The 18,217-nt window shown below is 36.0% G+C and overlaps 1 protein-coding gene across 2 annotated transcripts; it reads left to right on the forward strand.

Moving 5' to 3' along the window:
* Nucleotides 1-4,125: 4,125 nt before the first annotated feature.
* On the forward strand, nucleotides 4,126-16,810 carry LOC132629863 (uncharacterized). Of its 2 annotated transcripts, XM_060345259.1 has the most exons (9): nucleotides 4,126-4,285; nucleotides 5,428-5,690; nucleotides 5,777-5,988; nucleotides 6,515-6,779; nucleotides 7,455-7,674; nucleotides 12,010-12,170; nucleotides 12,781-12,992; nucleotides 13,716-13,980; nucleotides 16,298-16,810. In XM_060345259.1, the coding sequence occupies exons 1-9, from the start codon at nucleotides 4,192-4,194 to the stop codon at nucleotides 16,586-16,588; spliced, it is 1,983 nt and encodes a 660-aa protein (XP_060201242.1). In that variant the 5' UTR covers nucleotides 4,126-4,191; the 3' UTR covers nucleotides 16,589-16,810. The 2 variants fall into 2 exon arrangements, with proteins under 2 accessions (XP_060201242.1, XP_060201241.1); XM_060345258.1 differs by lacking the exons at nucleotides 4,126-4,285; nucleotides 5,428-5,690; nucleotides 5,777-5,988; nucleotides 6,515-6,779; nucleotides 7,455-7,674 and adding an exon at nucleotides 10,557-10,780 and having other exon boundaries at nucleotides 11,920-12,170.
* Nucleotides 16,811-18,217: the final 1,407 nt, after the last annotated feature.

The raw sequence follows: 18,217 nt of genomic DNA on the forward strand, positions 1-18,217 counted from the left end.
TATAAGTAGCCCCTTTTTCTTTTCAGCTACTAATGTGGTACTTTGTTCGCACACCCAACAATCTCCCCCCTCGAACTGAGTTCCACATGACTCATTACGGGTTAGAGATTCAACGTGTCAATATGCTATCCATATCTTCAGAGTATTTAAGGTCACCGAAGCCTAAAGGCTATGTATACATCTTCAAAGCTACGGGTAAAGGTTGTAAACCGGCCCATAGAACGGGCAAAGGCACTAAGCCGGGCCCCACGCCACACTCCGCCATATTCATACTCGTCCCGCCAAACCATTGGCTCTGATATGAGTTATTGGGCTAAACGGTCCAAAGATAGTCTTAACATGATGTGATATTGTCCGCTTTGGGCTAAGCCCGCACGGTTTTCTCCAAAAGGCCTCACATCATTAAGAGTATTCAACTCCTTATAAGTAGCTCATTTTTCTTTCCAGCTACCAATATGGTACTTTGTTCACACACCCAACAATCTCCCCCTCGAACTAAGTTCCACATGGCTCATTACCATAACTCACGGGTCAGAGATTCAACATGTCTGTGTGCCACCCATATTGTTAGAGTATTTACGGTCAACGAAGCCCAAAGGCTGTGAATGCGTCTTCAAAGCTACGGGTAAAGGTCATAAACCAGCTCATAGACAAGCAAAGACACTAAGCCGGGCCCCACGCCACACTCCGCTATCTTCATACTCGTCCCGCCAAACCATTGGCTCTTATACCAGTTGTTGGGCTAAAACGGCCCAAAGATACTCTTAACATGATGTGATATTGTCCGCTTTGGGCCAAGCCCGCACGGTTTCCTCAAAAGGCCTCACATCATTAAGAGTATCCAACTCCTTATAAGTAGCTCCTTTTTTTTTTCAGCTACCAATGTGGTACTTTGTTCGCACACCAACAATATTGTTGGGCTAAAACAACCCAAAAATACTCTTAATATGATATGATATTGTCCGCTTTGGGCTAAGCCCGCACGGTTTTCCTCAAAAGGCCTCACATCATTAAGAGTATCCAACTTCTTATAAGTAGCTCATTTTTCTTTTCAGCTACCAATATGGTACTTTGTTCGCATACCCAACAATCTCTCCCCTCGAACTAAGTTCCATATGACTCATTACGGGTCAGAGATTCAACATGTCAATGTGCTATCCATATCGTCAGAGTATTTAAGGTCACCGAAGCCCAAAGGTTGTGTATGTGTCATCAAAGCTACGGGTAAAGGTTGTAAACTGGCCCATAGAACGGGCAAAGACACTAAGCCGGGCCCTACGCCACACTCCCCCATGTTTATACTCGTCCCGCCAAACCATTGGCTCTGATACCAGTTGTTGGGCTAAATGGTGCAAAGATAGTCTTAACATGACGTGATATTGTCCGCTTTGGGCCAAGGCCGCACGGTTTTCTCCAAAAGGCCTTACATCATTAAAAGTATCCAACTCTTTCTAAGTAGCTCTTTTTTCTTTCCAGCTGCTAATGTGGTACTTTGTTCGCACACCCAACAATTTAGCCCAACAAACTGGGCTGAAAAGAAAAAGGCTCCGAGTTCTCACATTTTTCATATATGAAAACTGTATAAAAATAGTATGAAATATGTATATAATTATGTTAATTTTGTATAAATTTCATGTTAGCTTTTTGGAAATTTAAAACGACTACAATAACATTGTATACAACTTTTGTACAATATTCATACAAATTTAATACAACAACAACATAGAAAACTTAATATACAAATTTCATAAATCGAATCAAAAGTCTTTGACAAAAATGACGGAATTGGCGTTTTTCCAGATCTGTATTCAAATATGCCGCCCGAGCGTGACCTAAACTCGCCAAAGAAGACGACAGAATTCGGGGTTACTATTAATCGATCGCAATTGGGATTCTTGATGAATGCAATGAAGAAATATGTGCGGTATTGGTATTTAACCAGCAGGTCATCAGGTGGCAAGTAGAGCCTCAATGCAATCACATGATTCCAACATCTTTTTCGTCCCAAAGAATATGAAAAGTAGAGAATGAGGAATGTTTCTTCACTTTAACAGATGTAGAGAGCGGGAGAAGCGAAAGGGAAGGGTGGGGTGGTGGAGTTCTTGGAGGAAATAGAGAACGGGGAGAAGGGGAAGGTAAGGGTGGGGCAGATATGTTCTGTATAAAACAAAGAACATGAAAAATGGGAGAAGGTTGGGCTTTTAATTTTTTCAGATCTGGTATATTTTGTAATTTTGTTGGTATGTTTTGTAAATAAGAAAAAGTATCCTTATTTTTTGTAATATAGAGTTTTAAGTAGTATTATTAAGTCATTTCCCCCCCCCCCCCCCCCCCCTTTTTTTTTTTGCTGGTGGCCTCTTAATGTCAAGTGGCATTGAATCATGGAGCAGTTCTATAACATTTTGTTCAGCCCAATTATACACGTTTTGTGAGCCCATTAAACCAATCGTCTATTGTATAGGCCGAAGTCCAAATAGTTCTCACATCTAATTAAAGCCCAATATTTACATGTGGGGAGATGGAGAAACGTCAATATTTGGAACAATTGGTAAATTGTTGGTAGTATTAGTAACAATTGGTAAATTGTTGGTAATATTAGTCAATATTTAATAATGTAGGTAATAGTAGTAATATCGATCCCCACGTAATTTTCCCTAAAAAAAATGAAGGATAAAATGTATTAAGTGGAAATTGATCTCTAGTCCTCTAGGTATATAACTCAACCTTCAACCAAGTGCACCATTAGCCTTCTTATAGCATGTGTTCCAGCAATTAATATTATACCAATTTTTAAAAATATATACATAAAATATCTATTTTTACGGAGAGACCATGTGTTCACGTGATTCAAAATTATTACATAAAATCACCCTGGTACTACTAATCCATCAACATATATTATCTCGTGAAATCTGCTTCTGTTTTTTTGTTAATTAAGGAACGAAGCTAAGTATATTACGATATGTATATTTTTCATTTTGTTTGCCTTTTTTTCCCCCCATTAATTCAATAATATACCATGCGATACAACTGAGTTGCTTCAACGTACTTGACAAAGCACTAGCTAGTGGGATTTATTTTTAATGGAAATTCAAGGAAAGAGAACTACTGAATATATTGACTAAACATTTCTGCTGAAAATGAAATTAAATAGTTGTATTTTAAAACTAGAAAAAATTGAAAATGTCAAAGACGTGCTGGTTGGGTCGAGTATTTATTTGATCCTGAAAAATGTGGTTCAACAACCCCAAGTTGACTAAAATCTGTTTCTAGAAAGTTAAATTGACAAAATGAGAAAGAAGAAAGAAAATCTTACATCTTTTTTCTCTTTTCTTTTTGAATAACTTTTGATTTTTCCATGTTGCACTGGTACTTCCTTTCTACATGACTTTTTACTTTTCTTGCTTCCCAATTGGTGTTTGTATTTGTAGTAGGTCCTGATTAAATTTAAATACGCTCTAAAAAAAAATCCCATATTAGGCCAATGAACGCAAGACATGTACCTTTTACTTTTTTATTTTATTTCTCATTTGGTGTGTTGTACCCGCATGAGGATTCACTAAATTCGGATTCGAGTCCCACATCAGGGGGTAAAACGCTCCCTCCGATTAAATTTTCATTTGCTCCAGGAAGTTTCACATTGGGCCAATAAATGCAAGACATGTGTCTTTTTCCTTTCTTTTCGTTTTCCCCTCGTGTTTGGGGCCCAACTATATTCAAATTTGTGTTGTGTAGTCGCACATGGGGTAAAACGCTCCATAACAAAAGTGATTTCACGACCAAACCTCGAACTCAAGACATCTGATTAAGGATGAAGGAGTACTTACCACTTTATCACAATTCTTATTGGTACATGTGTCTTTTACATACATATTTATCATTAACAAATCATGGTTAAGTGATTGCTATATATTTCCATTTCATTTTAAACTGCATCAATTAAATTGCCGTGACAATTCATTTTGACAGGAAAACACATGTCGGGAATAAACACAAACACTTGTTGACAAACTCTTTAATTCCTTTATTTACAGGTGGATGTTCTGAAACCAAAATATAAATAAAATAATGCTAGTAGACAAAAAAAAACTGAAATGTCTGATATAGTAATGATTAGTTGATAACCTTACCAAATAGACCTTTGAAAGTTTCCACATTTTTGTGCTTTAAATTCTTTGAGGGAAGAAAAGTATGGCAGGAATAATGAGCAAAAAGATTTCTGCAGCATCAGCCAGGTCTCATACTAGAAACACTAAACAGAAGAGTTCATTTCCTCTTTCTTCAGGTACTCAATCTTTCAATTCTTGTATTTGTTATAGTGCCATTTACTTAAGCATTTAAATGATGACAAAATGATAAGTTCACCAGCAACTGTTAGAAAGTTGTGATTTTTATTTGAAATTCTTCACATATTGCAGAAATGGATTGCTGGATTAATCTTTGATATGTATGTATAGTTTGGTGATTAATGCTTTAGATAGAATCGGATATTGGGTTTGTTTTGGTTGAAGAAATGGGTTAATGATTGTTCAGATATTGCTTGTGTGAAGTGTGTGACTGCTTCATCTAAAAGTTTAAGCTGTTAAAGAGAACATATGTATTTTTATTTACTTAATTATATTTTCAATATGGACCTGATTCTTTTTCATGGGCCAAGCAGAGGCAGAGCCAGTATTTCTAACTTTATGGGTTCTTGATTTTGGAATGGCGACTTCAAGTGTTTATAATTAGGTTTCAAATTTAATGTGTACACATTTAGTGAATTTCTTAATAAAAGTACATTGTTTAAGCAAAAGTTGCTGGGTTCGGCCTAACCCACATCAGGGCTTCTACCTCTGCCTTTGAGAGGCCAAGCACGTAGAAATTCTTTTTTCATGATGTGTGATGGTGAGACCCGACACCCGACCTCTGCTTGCTCTGATTCCATGTGAAGTGTGTGACCGTCTCGTTTAAAAGCTTAAGTTGTTAGAGAGCTCATGCTTTTATTCATCGATAGTTTCTTGAGACCGGAAAGATTGAGGAAGCTTCTACATATATAATATGGTAAACAAAGATGGAATAAAGGTAAATGACATCTTTATAGCAACTTGCTGTGAAGAATTTAGCATATCTTGTTATCTAGAGTTCGCTAGAATTTTTTATTCAACTTGAAAATTGTGGTTGAAATTGTTTGAGTTGTTAATAATACTAGCTTGCAATCTTCTTGAAATCATAAAAACTATGTTAAATGTTGTCGCACCCGTGTTGGATCCTTAAAAATTCATAGCTTTTGGAGGACTGACACACACCCGACTGTATTTTTGTAGAGCTCGAGCACTTGTGGCAAAGCTAGTTAGATTAGATATTACTGTTCAAGTGTGTTCTGTTTTATTCATGTTTTCTTAATTTTAAGATTTCATTGCAAGCTGAAAAGGGGAAAAATTTCAGGGATGTTTAGGAAAATTCTCACGGTCCTCTTCGTTGGGTTCTTGGCGTATGCTTATCGGGCAATGCAGCCTCCTCCAACGAAAATTTGTGGCACCCCTGATGGCCCTCCTATCACAGCACCTCGAATCAAACTAAGTGATGGGCGACACTTAGCTTACAAAGAGCATGGCGTACCGAGAGATCAAGCAAAACATAAGATCGTGTTCATCCACGGATACGATTCTAACAGACATGACGCTGTTGTTGCAACTGGCCTCTCTCCGGTGACTCTCTCGTATCATTTGTTTTGCTTATATACTCTTTTAAGGTCTTATAACTTTTTGTGGTAATAAAATTGATATTTTGACAGGAGGTTACTGAAAGCTTGAGAGTATACATTGTTTCAATTGATAGACCTGGTTATGGAGAAAGTGATCCTAATCCGAAACGAACAGTAAAGAGCTTGGCGTTTGACGTACAGGAACTTGCTGATCAATTAGGACTCGGGTCCAAATTCTATGTTATTGGCTTTTCAATGGGCGGACAAGCCGTTTGGACCTTGCTCAAATATATTCCTCACAGGTATTTATATTATTTTTTGTACAGAGAATTAGCCCATATGCCTACTACACATTTATATTTTAGGGGGAATGGTTGTTGATATTTTAGGAAAAATGACACAAAAGAGATGATCTTAGTAGATTTTATTAATAGTAGCTGTTGGAACTGTTTCTTGTTCTTAGTAGCTGTTGGAACTGTTTCTTGTTCTTTCTCCAGTAGTTATTAGTTTCATCCATCTTATAAGCTCAGAGGCAGATATAGAATTTAGACTATATGGATTCATTTTTAAGATTCTTAGCATCGTATCCATTGTATTTTTCAAAGTATGAGTGCAGATATACAATTTGTTGGAATTTTAGTGGATTTTTACACAAATTTATGCTCCAGGAAGTACTGGGTTCAGATACATTATTTGTTGCAATTTTTAGTGAACTTTTACACAAATTTATGTTCCACGTGGAAAGTACTGGGTTCAGATGAACTCGATGCTCGGTGCTATAATGTTGTATCCCTCTCTGTATAAGCTCACTTGTGTGATATTTAACAGATTGGCTGGAGCGGCTCTTCTAGCACCGGTTACCAACTACTGGTGGCCTAACTTTCCCGCTAATTTGTCCAACGACGCGTTGAGCCATCAGCTTCCTCAGGATATATGGAATATTCGCGTTGCTCACTACCTTCCATGGCTTATAAACTGGTGGAACACTCAGAAATTTTTCCCTGCTTGTAGTGCTGCTTCTTACAATCCCGGTGCTCTTTCTTCTCAGGACTTAGAACTAATGCCCAAGTTTCGTGCCAGAAGAGACCTTTATGTAAGTAATCTTCTCTTGAGATCATACCTCTCGTCGCACTGCATGAAAGGATAATCTATTTCTTGAGTAATTAACAATTATTGTGGCTTGATCATCTTGTGATCTTATGAAATACTGGTTGTAAGATATTAATGTCATTAGCTATACCTGTTTGGAAAGGGAGCCTTGGAGCAACGGTAAAGTTGTCTTTGTGTGACTTATAGGTCATCAGTTCGAGCTGTGTAATCAGCAACTAATGCCTGCGTCAGGATAGGCTGCTTACATCACACCCTCTTAGGGTGCGGCCCTTTCGCAGAGGCCCACAGCCTATGTGAATACGGGCTCCTTCTGCACCAGATTGCCCTTGTTTTTTTAGTTGTACCTTTGAATATCTGATAGATTATTTCTGTTTTGAAATCTTTCCCCTACATATCATCTAATTTAAACAAACTCCATGGTAAACTTCCAAATATAAAGATTAGGCATGTTTGCTTAAAAAATTTATCAGCACATGAAGATATTTGCTTGATGGAACAAAGATAACTTCTTCAGTTTTGGAGAATCCGACACAGGTGCAATAACATTTTTGGAGAATTCGAGCAACATAGCTTGTTAGTGCATGTTTGTGTATCTTATAGCTTTGATATTCTTATCTTATTAGTACCTGACTATTATTTTGATCTCGTGGCTCCTCAGGCTCAAGTGAGACAACAAGGACAACACGAGTCACTCCACCGCGACTTGATGATTGGTTTCGGGACATGGGAATTCGACCCTATGGATTTGGAAAATCCATTTCCTAACAACGAAGGTTCAGTTCACTTGTGGCATGGGGACGAGGATAAGCTCGTGCCTGTAACTCTACAACGATATATTGCACAACGACAACCATGGATCAAATATTATGAAATTCCGGGTGCTGGTCATATGTTTCCGGTGATTGATGGAATGGCGGACAAAATTGTGAAAGCTCTTTTAATAGGAGAGAAAAATGTTTCGTAAGAGCTGCATACATGACTACGTAGGTTGTGATTTGAGTATCGCTTTATTTTTAATAATAGAATATCATTTTTAGAGACTATTTACAATGGTATATTGTGTAAGAATCGGTATTTTTGCGCCTTTATAGCCAAATTCATATGGTATAATTTAGAACTTTTTGTTGTCCAATTGTTTTCAAAGCATTTGTACAACTATTTCAGTTTCATTAAAGATTGTAGCGGCCATTTAAGAGCGGAAGAATTCAAGACCTGTGTGGAAGACATAATAATTATTATTATATATTAACTTGCGATCGCAAAAAAAATCATGAACTTTAAATTCTGGATTTGTCTCGACAAGTTCACAACCAAATAAAAGCACCTGATATAACCTAATGATAGACCGCATGTCTTGCATCCTTTAAGTGTTAAATTAGATTATCAAAATTCATCTTTTTAATTAGCTTTTCCTCAACCCCTCCACTAACCAAAAAGAATAAAATAAAGAAAAGCTATGTAAGAAAAAATCAGTAAGATTATTATGAATATTTTGATTTTGTAGATGTTCATAATTCACGTCTTTTCATATCCATAATCTTAAAATACTTTATTTCTATAACCCCTAATTATTAATACCCATGTTCATGCATGATATCCCTTGGGGTCCATGTTCATTTTTTTGGTCTTGGTGACTTCTATATAATCCTCGATATCAAAGAAAAAACTGTTTAATTCTACAAATATTAATACCTTCAAATAAAATGGAGCAACATGAGTAATTTTTTTAATGTAAATTTTAGTTTAAGCAAATAGAAAGCGTAACTTGATCATATTCAACATTTTAAAATTAATAATAAATAGGTTAAATATCAAGGATAAAAATTTACCAGCATAAGATGTGTATGTCAAATTAACAAATTTAACTTTAAGACTTAAGAAATTATTGTGAGAATACATATAATTAAACCATAATTAAGTGATAAATATGTGTATGAAAGATAATTATCTTACATTTATTGATTTGATATAAATACCGGGTGCAAACAATAGGAGGTATTACAAGGAAATTGAAACAAGAGAATGTACTCCCTCCATCCCAGTTGTCATGTTTCATTTTTCAAGAGTTAATTTGACTCATCTTTGGATTTAAATTTGCTTAGATTAATTTAATATATATATATATATATTTTTTTTTTTTTATTAGCGCCGGGTGTTCGAGTCTCTTTGAGCCCCGACTAATCCCGGGGGTGCACAGGCCCTCGGCAAGGAGTTTCCCGCAAGTGCACCACGGGTAATTCAGGGTTTCCCCAGTCCGATGGCCCTCAGAAATTGTTTGCACCCAGCGGGTTTCGAACTTGAGACCTTGAAAGGGAGCACCCCAAGGCTCAAGTCAATTGCCACCAGGCCAACCCCTGAGGGTTAGATTAATTTAATATTTTAACATTAAATTTTAGCAAAAACCATACAAAAAGTCTTATTCCATAAATTACAGTCTTCTCATATGAATATGATGTGTTAAAATTCACGTAGTTCGACTCCCGAATAGCTCGACAAGTATTTTGGGAAAGGTTAATTTTTTATATTAAAAAAAGAAATACTGTATTAGCAATCAGAAAGAAAAAAAGGGGAAGATATTGAAAGAAAAATAAAATATAAAATGCTTCAATCAAAAGCTGTCTATACATCATATGCTAAAAAATCAAAATACAATTACTATTAGATCTGCTCATACTCAGATCTCTTAAATCTTCCTTATTATTAGTATCTGAATGAGTTCAAATTCTGTAAATCTAGACTCTACAAATACAAAGCTAGTAATTTCAAAATCAAGAATTTGCAACTGAAAAAAGAAAAAAAAATGGTTCTTAAATCTTATTACGTTGTTTACATCAAATTAATCAATTAAACTTTAGTAATCAAAATTAAAGGTTAAACACACGTTATCTCCGGTTAAGTGATAAAAATGTGGATAAAAGATAACTTTGTACTTATTGATTAACTGTAAATATCGAGTGCGAATAAATTTTTACCTTATAAAAAAATTATAAAGAAATCGAAACAAGTAATCATAAACCACACGAGTGATTAGTATTACAATATAATATGAGAGAGGTATTATTTTTTTTATTTATATTAAAAAAATGTACAACAACAACAACATACCAAGTTAAATCCATAATGTGGATCTGGGGAGGGTAAAGTGTACGCAGACCTTATCCTTACTTCGAAAGGTAGGGGCTGTTTCCGAAAGACCCTCGACTCAAGAGAAAACATGATGAAAAGAGGTAAGATAAGGACAAACTGTTCAAAACAGTATGATAATGAAACTAACAAAAGCGAAAAAATGTCATGATAAATCAGTCTGAAAGAAAAGAGCAATATCTACCATAGATAAATAAGATAATCGAACTCCAAAAACAATAGTATTAAAAAAAAAAAAGTAATCCTACTTAGTAGGCATTTGGCCATGAAAACCAAATATTTTTCACTTTTTTTGGAATCTTGGAGTTGGAGCTGAAGATAGAGTTGTGTTTGGTTATAATTTTTGCACAGAATATTTGGTTGGTTAAATGTATCAAAGCAAAAAAAGTGAAAATAAGATTTTGATTGTTTTTTAAATTTTAAATACAACTTCAAGTTGTATTTAAATTTTTTATGGCTAAACGCTGGTTTCCAACTAAAGTGAAATAATTTTCCGGAAAAAGGTGAAAAAATTTCATGGCCAAACTGGTCCTTAATTAGCAACCAAAAGTTAAAAAGGGAATAAATAGAAAAATATAGAAAGAAAAAAAAAATGCTAGGGTCAAAAGTTGTGGATACATCTTATATCTTATATTATAAACTCAGATCTCTCTAATTTCCATTTGTATCTGAATGAGTTCAAATTCTGTAAATCTACACTATACAATACATAAACAGTAATTTGACAAATCAAGAATTTACAAAAAATGGCAGGTGGGTCAACAAGGAAAATTTCAGCAGCTTCAGCGAGAGCTCACACTCGTAAAGCAAAGCAAAAAAGTTCAATTCCCCTTCCTTCTGGTGGGTTTTTCCTTTTTTTTTTTTTAAATGAATTTTTCAATTTTATCATAAAATAGTGATGAACTGAATCTTTATGTATGTAAAGTTGATAACTTTGTTACATTTGGTAGAAAGTTCTGATTTTGATTATAGAGAGAATGGGTCCTTTTAGTGAATCTTGGAATAACTTTCCAATTTTATTTTATCATATGTAGAAACTATAGTGAAAAATTGAATCTTTATAATGTAAAGTTGATAACTTTCTTAATCAGAGTTCTTGGGTTCGAGTCTGTAGTTCCCTTCAGGGAGCACTTTATCCCCAATGTGTGACTTTTCGGCGTGAATTTTGATTTAGTGGGCCCCAATGAATGTTCCACTGAGTGTGAAACCCAAATTTGAATTTGCCCACCCCCCCACCCCTCAAATCTGAATGTGTTTGTTGGAGCATGTAGAAAATATTTTGATGAACTGAATTAGAGGCGGAGTCAGGATTTGAACTTATGCATTCTTGATTCTGATCTTTTTAAGTAACTGAGTTAAAAAAAAAAATTAATTTGTATATATTCAATATTTGTTAAGACAAATACATAGTTTGAACTAAAGCTACTGGGACAGAACTCGTCACTGACACTCTAGCTCCGCCCTTGAATCGAATCTTTATTATGTAAAGTTGATAACTTTTGTTACATTGTAGGATTACACTGGGTTTGTTGGAAAGTTTTGATCTTGATTATGATTTTGATTTTTTCACACATCTAAATGAGTTTGTTGAAGAACGCACGCATATGATATTAGTATCATTTTAGTTATGTAGGTTTGGTTAGAAACTGCAAATAGAATTGAAAATTCCGCTTTAACTTGCTTGAGTTTGCAAGTGCTTCTATACAAAATTTCATTAGTCTTAGAGTTGTATTAGATGCTCTTCATCAATCTTTGAATTGGAGATATCAATGGGTAAATAGGAAAATCTGTATTTTCTCAAAAGCGAAAATTTTAGTTTAACTTGCTTTAAGTTGCTTGAGTGTGCAAATGTCTCTATACACAATCTCCTTTTTCTCAAAAGCTTTATTAGATGCTTAAATGAAATCGTTCTTGTCTTTTTATCCTTCTAAATTATCCGAGTTCACGATTATCTTGCAACTCAAATGAGAACATTTCAGGTATATTTGCGCTGGTTGTTTTGGCGGGGTTCTTGGCGTGGGGTTATCAGGCAACACGGCCACCTCCCCCGAAGACCTGTGGGTCCCCAGATGGTCCTCCCGTCACTGCACCAAGAATCAAACTTAGTGACGGAAGACACTTGGCTTACAAGGAGGGTGGTGTACCTAAAGAGAATGCAAAGTATAAGATTGTGTATATCCATGGGTACGATGGTTGCCGGCATGATGTTCCAATTAGCATCCTCTCTCAAGTAACGTCACTTGATTCTTTGGCTCGTATTTTTTTTTTTAATGTTTTTAGCCAAAATTGTCCTTATCAATGGGAGTAGATCTATTTTAGTCCTTCAAATATAATCTTGAGCATCTTTATTCCCTTAAGTTTGCTAAAGTGGAACACTTTTGGTGCAACTAACAGAATGGACTTAAAAACTAACTGTGACTACCAAAAAACATGGCAAAACCTGACTGACTCGGTTGGTTTGATCCCAATTTTTTAATTTTTTTTCAAATAAACTGACTGAGCTCGTTCGTTTTTTTTTTTTTTTTTTTTTTTTTTGTAAAAAAAAAATTGGTATCAAACCGATCAAGTCGGTCAACTTTTCGGTCTGTCCAAATGTAGATAGGTTTTGGCCATGTTTTTAGTAGTGTTTCTTGGTAGTCATCGTTAGTTTTTATGTCCATTCTGTTAGTTGGACCAAAGGTGCTCCAGTTTAGCAAACATAAGGGACTAAAGATGTTCAAAGTTATATTTGAAAGACCAAAATGGACCTACTCCATAGATAAGGGACAATTTTGGCTAAAAACTCTACTTTTTTACGGACCAACTTTGTATTTTGAGCATAATTTTTTGTTTTTTTGCAGGATGTTATTGAAAGTTTTGGAGTGTACATTGTTTCCTTTGACAGACCTGGTTATGGAGAAAGTGATCCTAATCCGAAACGAACAGTCAAGAGCTTAGCTTTCGATGTACAGGAGCTTGCCGATCAATTAAGTCTTGGATCCAAATTCTATGTTATGGGATTTTCAATGGGCGGACAAGCTGTTTGGACGTGTCTCAGATACATTCCTCACAGGTAAATCTCATTTACATTCCGTGTACATTAGGAGAGCGTTAGACCTCATATGGAATTTGTAGATTACGTAGTTTGTACAAGAGAAGCTTGAATCTTTTTCTGGAAAAAACAGACTATATAGGAATATCAACTCCTTTTGTCAGGAGGAGAATTCAAAATAGTAACCTAAGTATGCACTTGACAATTTTGGTCCTTTAAGTTTGTCAAAAGTTAACACAGTCTCCGTCAAATATTTACCGAACTGTATCTATTAGATTTGTCGGGACCTATGGAAGAAAGGAAATTAACGCGAACTCACATTTGGAGTTACTTTTTTTGTAGTTTCTGCTATTTTAAATTTATTTCTAGTCTGGTGCAGCCGTTTTGAAGTGTAATTTCTGCTATTTTTAATATCTTTTTGGTGTCTACTGTCTAGTTTAGCTTTTTTGTGTTACATATTTTAGGATTTGCTGGGACTTTATTGATGTTTATAGTCAAATCTTTTTTTTTTCCTCTGTTTCCGTTAAATCTAACCGACAGTTCGGTAAATATCTTATGGAAAGGTGTGTTTAACTTTTGGCAAACTTAAAAGGACCAAAACTGATTAGTGCATACTTAAGCGACTATTTTGAACCTACCCTCAAACATTAGGGTCCATTTTTGGCATTTTCTCGGTTTTTTCTTATATTAAGTAATTTGAAATGAATATCAAGATTCAAGAATCACATTCGTTACTTGTAATAGATTGGCAGGTGCTGCTCTTATTGCACCAGTTGTCAACTATTGGTGGCCTAGTTTACCTGCGAATATGTCCCAAGAAGCATTCAACCTTCGGCTTCCTCAAGATCAATGGACACTTCGAGTTGCTCATTACTTTCCGTGGCTTACCTATTGGTGGAACAGTCAAAAGTTCTTTCCTGCATGTAGTGCTTCAAGTCGCAACCCTGCGGTTTTCTCTTCAAAGGACCTAGAGATAATTTCCAAGCAAAGTTCGAGCCGTGACTATCGTGTAAGAGCTCTTTCCTTTTAGTATCCATTTGTTATGACAATGCAAGTATGGGTGGCCTAAATTTTGGACAAAACTTAGTTGCTCGCCAAAAATGTTGCCATCCTCCAAAAATGCACTACTTTTGGAGGATTTGACATGCGCCCGGTCGCATTTTGTTTTTCACGAGTCCGAGCAACATCGGCCAAAGGTATCATTTGACCATGGCCGAGCATCTTTGTTTTGATCTTCACTATCCTTCGTATTCTGGGGTAGACAACTTTTCATTGACACGATTCCAAACCTAGGGCATGAAATGTTCTGGTGGTGTGATAATTTTCGTTAAATGACTTGCTACCTAGGTTCCAACTTCTTAGATCTAACCTTTTTGGAGTCGTGTTGTGCGTGTCAATACTGATTTTCTTTCATGGTCTGAATGGTGCGTATATGTAAATAGATGGATCAAAAGAAGAAGTTCCAATCTAATGATGGACCGGGACTACAGATAGTTAGCTAGATTTTTGGGAGGCCTAAAGCATCCTTGTGCAATCTACTTTATATAGCTAAAACTGACATGGTGTACATCAACGAAAATGTATAATTTATTGAAAAAGAAAAATAGCTATTTAGTTTGCATCATTCTCTGCATTTTTCTTTACCCCATAGCAGAGGTTGTTAGATCCATGCTGGATAACATACATTTGCCAAAAAGGGGCCCGCCTTTTTCTTTTGTACAGAATGTATGTGTGTATTGCTTGCAAAATTTAAAAGGATCACTAGTAGTTAAAGGTTTAAGTAGATCGAATCGGGGTGATACTGCAGGAAATAGAGTCCAAGAGCTTAAAATTAGTCTATGCTTTGGACATGGCATGTGGTCTACTCTACTGAGTTACTTGGAATGCTAGTTTTATATTTTAGACCTAGAATAAGAACCTCTTGTTTGTGGTTATTGCAATCAAAGCTTACAAGAATAAATGTGACGAATTTGTACTAACCAAAATGTGGCAAGTTAGTGCTTATAGAAGCCGAATCCAGATTTCTTCCCACACAAGTAGTCTAATCTACAACTCCAGCTTTGGTTCGTGAGATATAAAATATATGTATCTGAGTATCGGAAGTGGAGCATTGATACGTAAAGCACATGTGAGGTCAATCATAATACTTCCATTGATAAGGAATGATAGGCATTCAACAAATAGACATTCTTTTCTTTTTGATGAAGATGGTGTTTGGACCAGATTGTGCACCTTGACTAATCTACAGGTGCTTGTTATCTGTTACGGGTACACGTATTGATTGAGTAACACCGTCCACTAAGACCCAGACAAATAGGAAGAATTTTTCTAGTTTTGCATCTGCTAGGATTCTAAGTTTCTAACTCCAGTGTTTCAATCACCCCCTCGGAAATGAAGCACAATAGCTAATTTATTTCAGTATAATGAATCATTAATTGAATAAGGAAATAATACTTCATATTGTTAGCATCAACTGGTGTTCAATAAGGAGACATTGTATGGCATAATGAATAATATAGTCAGTTGTAATGGTTCATTAGTTGAATCAGGAAATAATACTTTTCTGGCCAAAGATGTCTAGGTAGGTTCTGGAGAGGACCCACATTTGCTGAAACCTCCAAGTCCCACTGTATCTTAATAAAAGAACTTACATTAAAATCAGGTCTCTATGTTCGTGCCATTTTCTTTGCCTGAGTGGCATTCCAGAAAATTCGTGTTAGCTAGGTCTTGGGTCTTGTTGGATGAAGTTCCTGGCATGCTTTCAGTGTGAGATCCAGTGCATGACCTGCTAGAAGTGCAAATATGAAAGGGTTTCACTATTTCAAAGGACTGGTCTGATGGGATAGAGCGACGTTGTAATGGATCTTAGTCATTTCTAGTTTCTTTTCTCGAGATGTTTCTTCCAACTGATAGTCATCCAGATGCTACTTTGCGCGGATATTTTGTTTGTTTTGGCACACACATGTCAAAGGGGCGACATGGGCGTGAGTAACTTTGTGCAGATTTTTCAAAAAACACTAAGAATTAGCAAAGAAAAGTTCGAAAAAACACTAAGAATTAGCAAAGAAAAGTTCTGTGAGCCTTGCAAATGCACATGCTTTACACTAATAAGGTCATAGTAATAGTTGTCTAGATGGGCTCTCTATAATCTTTTTACATAGATTTGATAAGCTCTCTGTAATCTTTTTTGCACAGTAGTGTTTTTGGTCTATCTGTTAATATTGGCTCTGCACCGCCTTAGTTTCTTTCTCTTTTTTAGTTTTGTAGAGCTTTTCATTTTCTTTAATTGCACTGTTTCTGGTACTCATTCTGCGATGACACTTCAGGCACAGGTAAGACAACAAGGAGAATACGAGTCCCTCCACCGAGACTTGATGATCGGCTTCGGAACATGGGAATTCGATCCGGTGGATCTTGAGAACCCGTTCCCTAAAAATGAAGGCTCTGTTCACTTATGGCAAGGGGACGAGGACAAACTCTCACCCGTCACACTACAAAGATATATTGTCCAGCAGTTGCCTTGGATCCAATATCATGAAATTCCAGGCGCGGGTCACTTGGTTCCAATGATTGATGGAATCGGAGGCAAAATCATCAAGGTGCTTTTAACCGCGTAAACTTATCATTCTTATGGATGCACGTCGTGATGTGTCTTATTTGCCTATATATCTCGTGTTGTTCCTTCAGTTTCATATTATCGATGTCAAAGTTTTGACTTTAAGAGAAATATTTTGTATTACAGACGTCTTTTGCTCCTTTTGTAATGAGTGATAGTGATGTTAGACAATTACCTTGGCCTTGTTATAAAATAAAGCTATGAAGTAAATACACAGAAGAAATATGTAGAGAGAATATGTAGAGAGATATCAGTTTATATTACTTCTGCTCTTTCAACATTGCATTTGTGCATCCTATTTATAGAGAAACAGGACATAAGATATTTTGAGATATTTTGGGATATTTTGGGATATTTTGGATATCCACTATTTGGGATATTTTTGACACTCCCCCTTGGATATCCATTAATAGATGATGTGTCTCGTTAAAACCTTATTAGAAAAAACCCTGTGGGAAAAAGTCCTAATGAAGGAAAAAGAGTGCGCATATCTAATAATACGCTATGAGAGTTGCCTCATTAAAAACCTTACCAAGAAAACCCAATGGGACAAAACTTGGTTAAGGGAAAAAGAGTACAACACGTATTTCACTCCCCCTGACGAAGACCAAGATTCAGATGTCGGAGTCTTCGCATTCCAATCTTGAATATCATCTTCTCAAGAGTTGAAGTTGGCAAAGATTTAGTGAACAAATCTGCAGGATTGTCACTTGAACGGATTTGTTGCACATCAATATCACCATTCTTCTGGAGATCATGTGTGAAAAATAACTTTGGTGAAATGTGCTTTGTTCTATCTCCTTTTATGAAACCTCCTTTTAATTGAGCTATGCATGCAACATTATCTTCATATAATACTGTGGGTATTTTTGTATCACACTTCAAGCCACATCTTTCTCTGATGAAATGTATTACTGATCTCAACCACACACATTCTCTACTTGCTTCATGAATAGCGATTATCTCAGCATGATTTGAAGAAGTAGCAACAATGGACTGCTTGGTCGATCGCCATGATATAGCAGTACCTCCGCATGTAAACAGATAGCCCGTTTGAGATCGAGCTTTATGTGGATCAGATAAATAACCTGCATCTGCATAACCAACAAGATCTGTACTACCTTTGTTAGTATAAAACAGACCCATATCGCTAGTTCCCTTCAGATATCGCAATATATGCTTAATCCCGTTCCAATGCCTCCGTGTAGGAGAAGAGCTATATCTTGCTAGCAAATTAACAGAAAATGCTATGTCAGGTCTTGTAGCATTAGCAAGATACATAAGTGCACCTATTGCACTAAGATATGGTACTTCAGGACCAAGTAGCTCTTCGTTTTCTTCCTGAGGTCGGAACGGATCTTTGTAATCTGATTGAATACATTTCCCGAGACTTTAAACCAAATGCTTCAAGCATTTTATATCCTTCAGGAATTTTCATATAAATTTCATTATCAAGTGAACCATAAAGATAAGCTGTAACCACATCCATAAGATGTATTTCAAGGGTTTCATAGACAGCTAAACCCATGAGGTATCGAAATGTTATAGCATCCATAACTGGTGAATATGTTTCTTCATAGTCGACGCCGGGTCTTTGAGAGAATCCTTGTGCAACAAGGCGTGCTTTGTA

Source organism: Lycium barbarum, chromosome 3 (assembly GCF_019175385.1).
Source record: "Lycium barbarum isolate Lr01 chromosome 3, ASM1917538v2, whole genome shotgun sequence".
In the NCBI taxonomy this organism is placed as follows: domain Eukaryota; kingdom Viridiplantae; phylum Streptophyta; class Magnoliopsida; order Solanales; family Solanaceae; genus Lycium; species Lycium barbarum.

Coding starts and splice junctions, on each gene's coding strand:
- LOC132629863 (XM_060345259.1), top strand. CDS start 4,192: ATGGCAGGAATAATGAGCAAAAAGATTTCTGCAGCATCAGCCAGGTCT. Junction 4,286..5,427: donor TTCATTTCCTCTTTCTTCAG/GTACTCAATCTT, acceptor GAAAAATTTCAG/GGATGTTTAGGAAAATTCTC. Junction 12,993..13,715: donor CTCAGATACATTCCTCACAG/GTAAATCTCATT, acceptor TACTTGTAATAG/ATTGGCAGGTGCTGCTCTTA.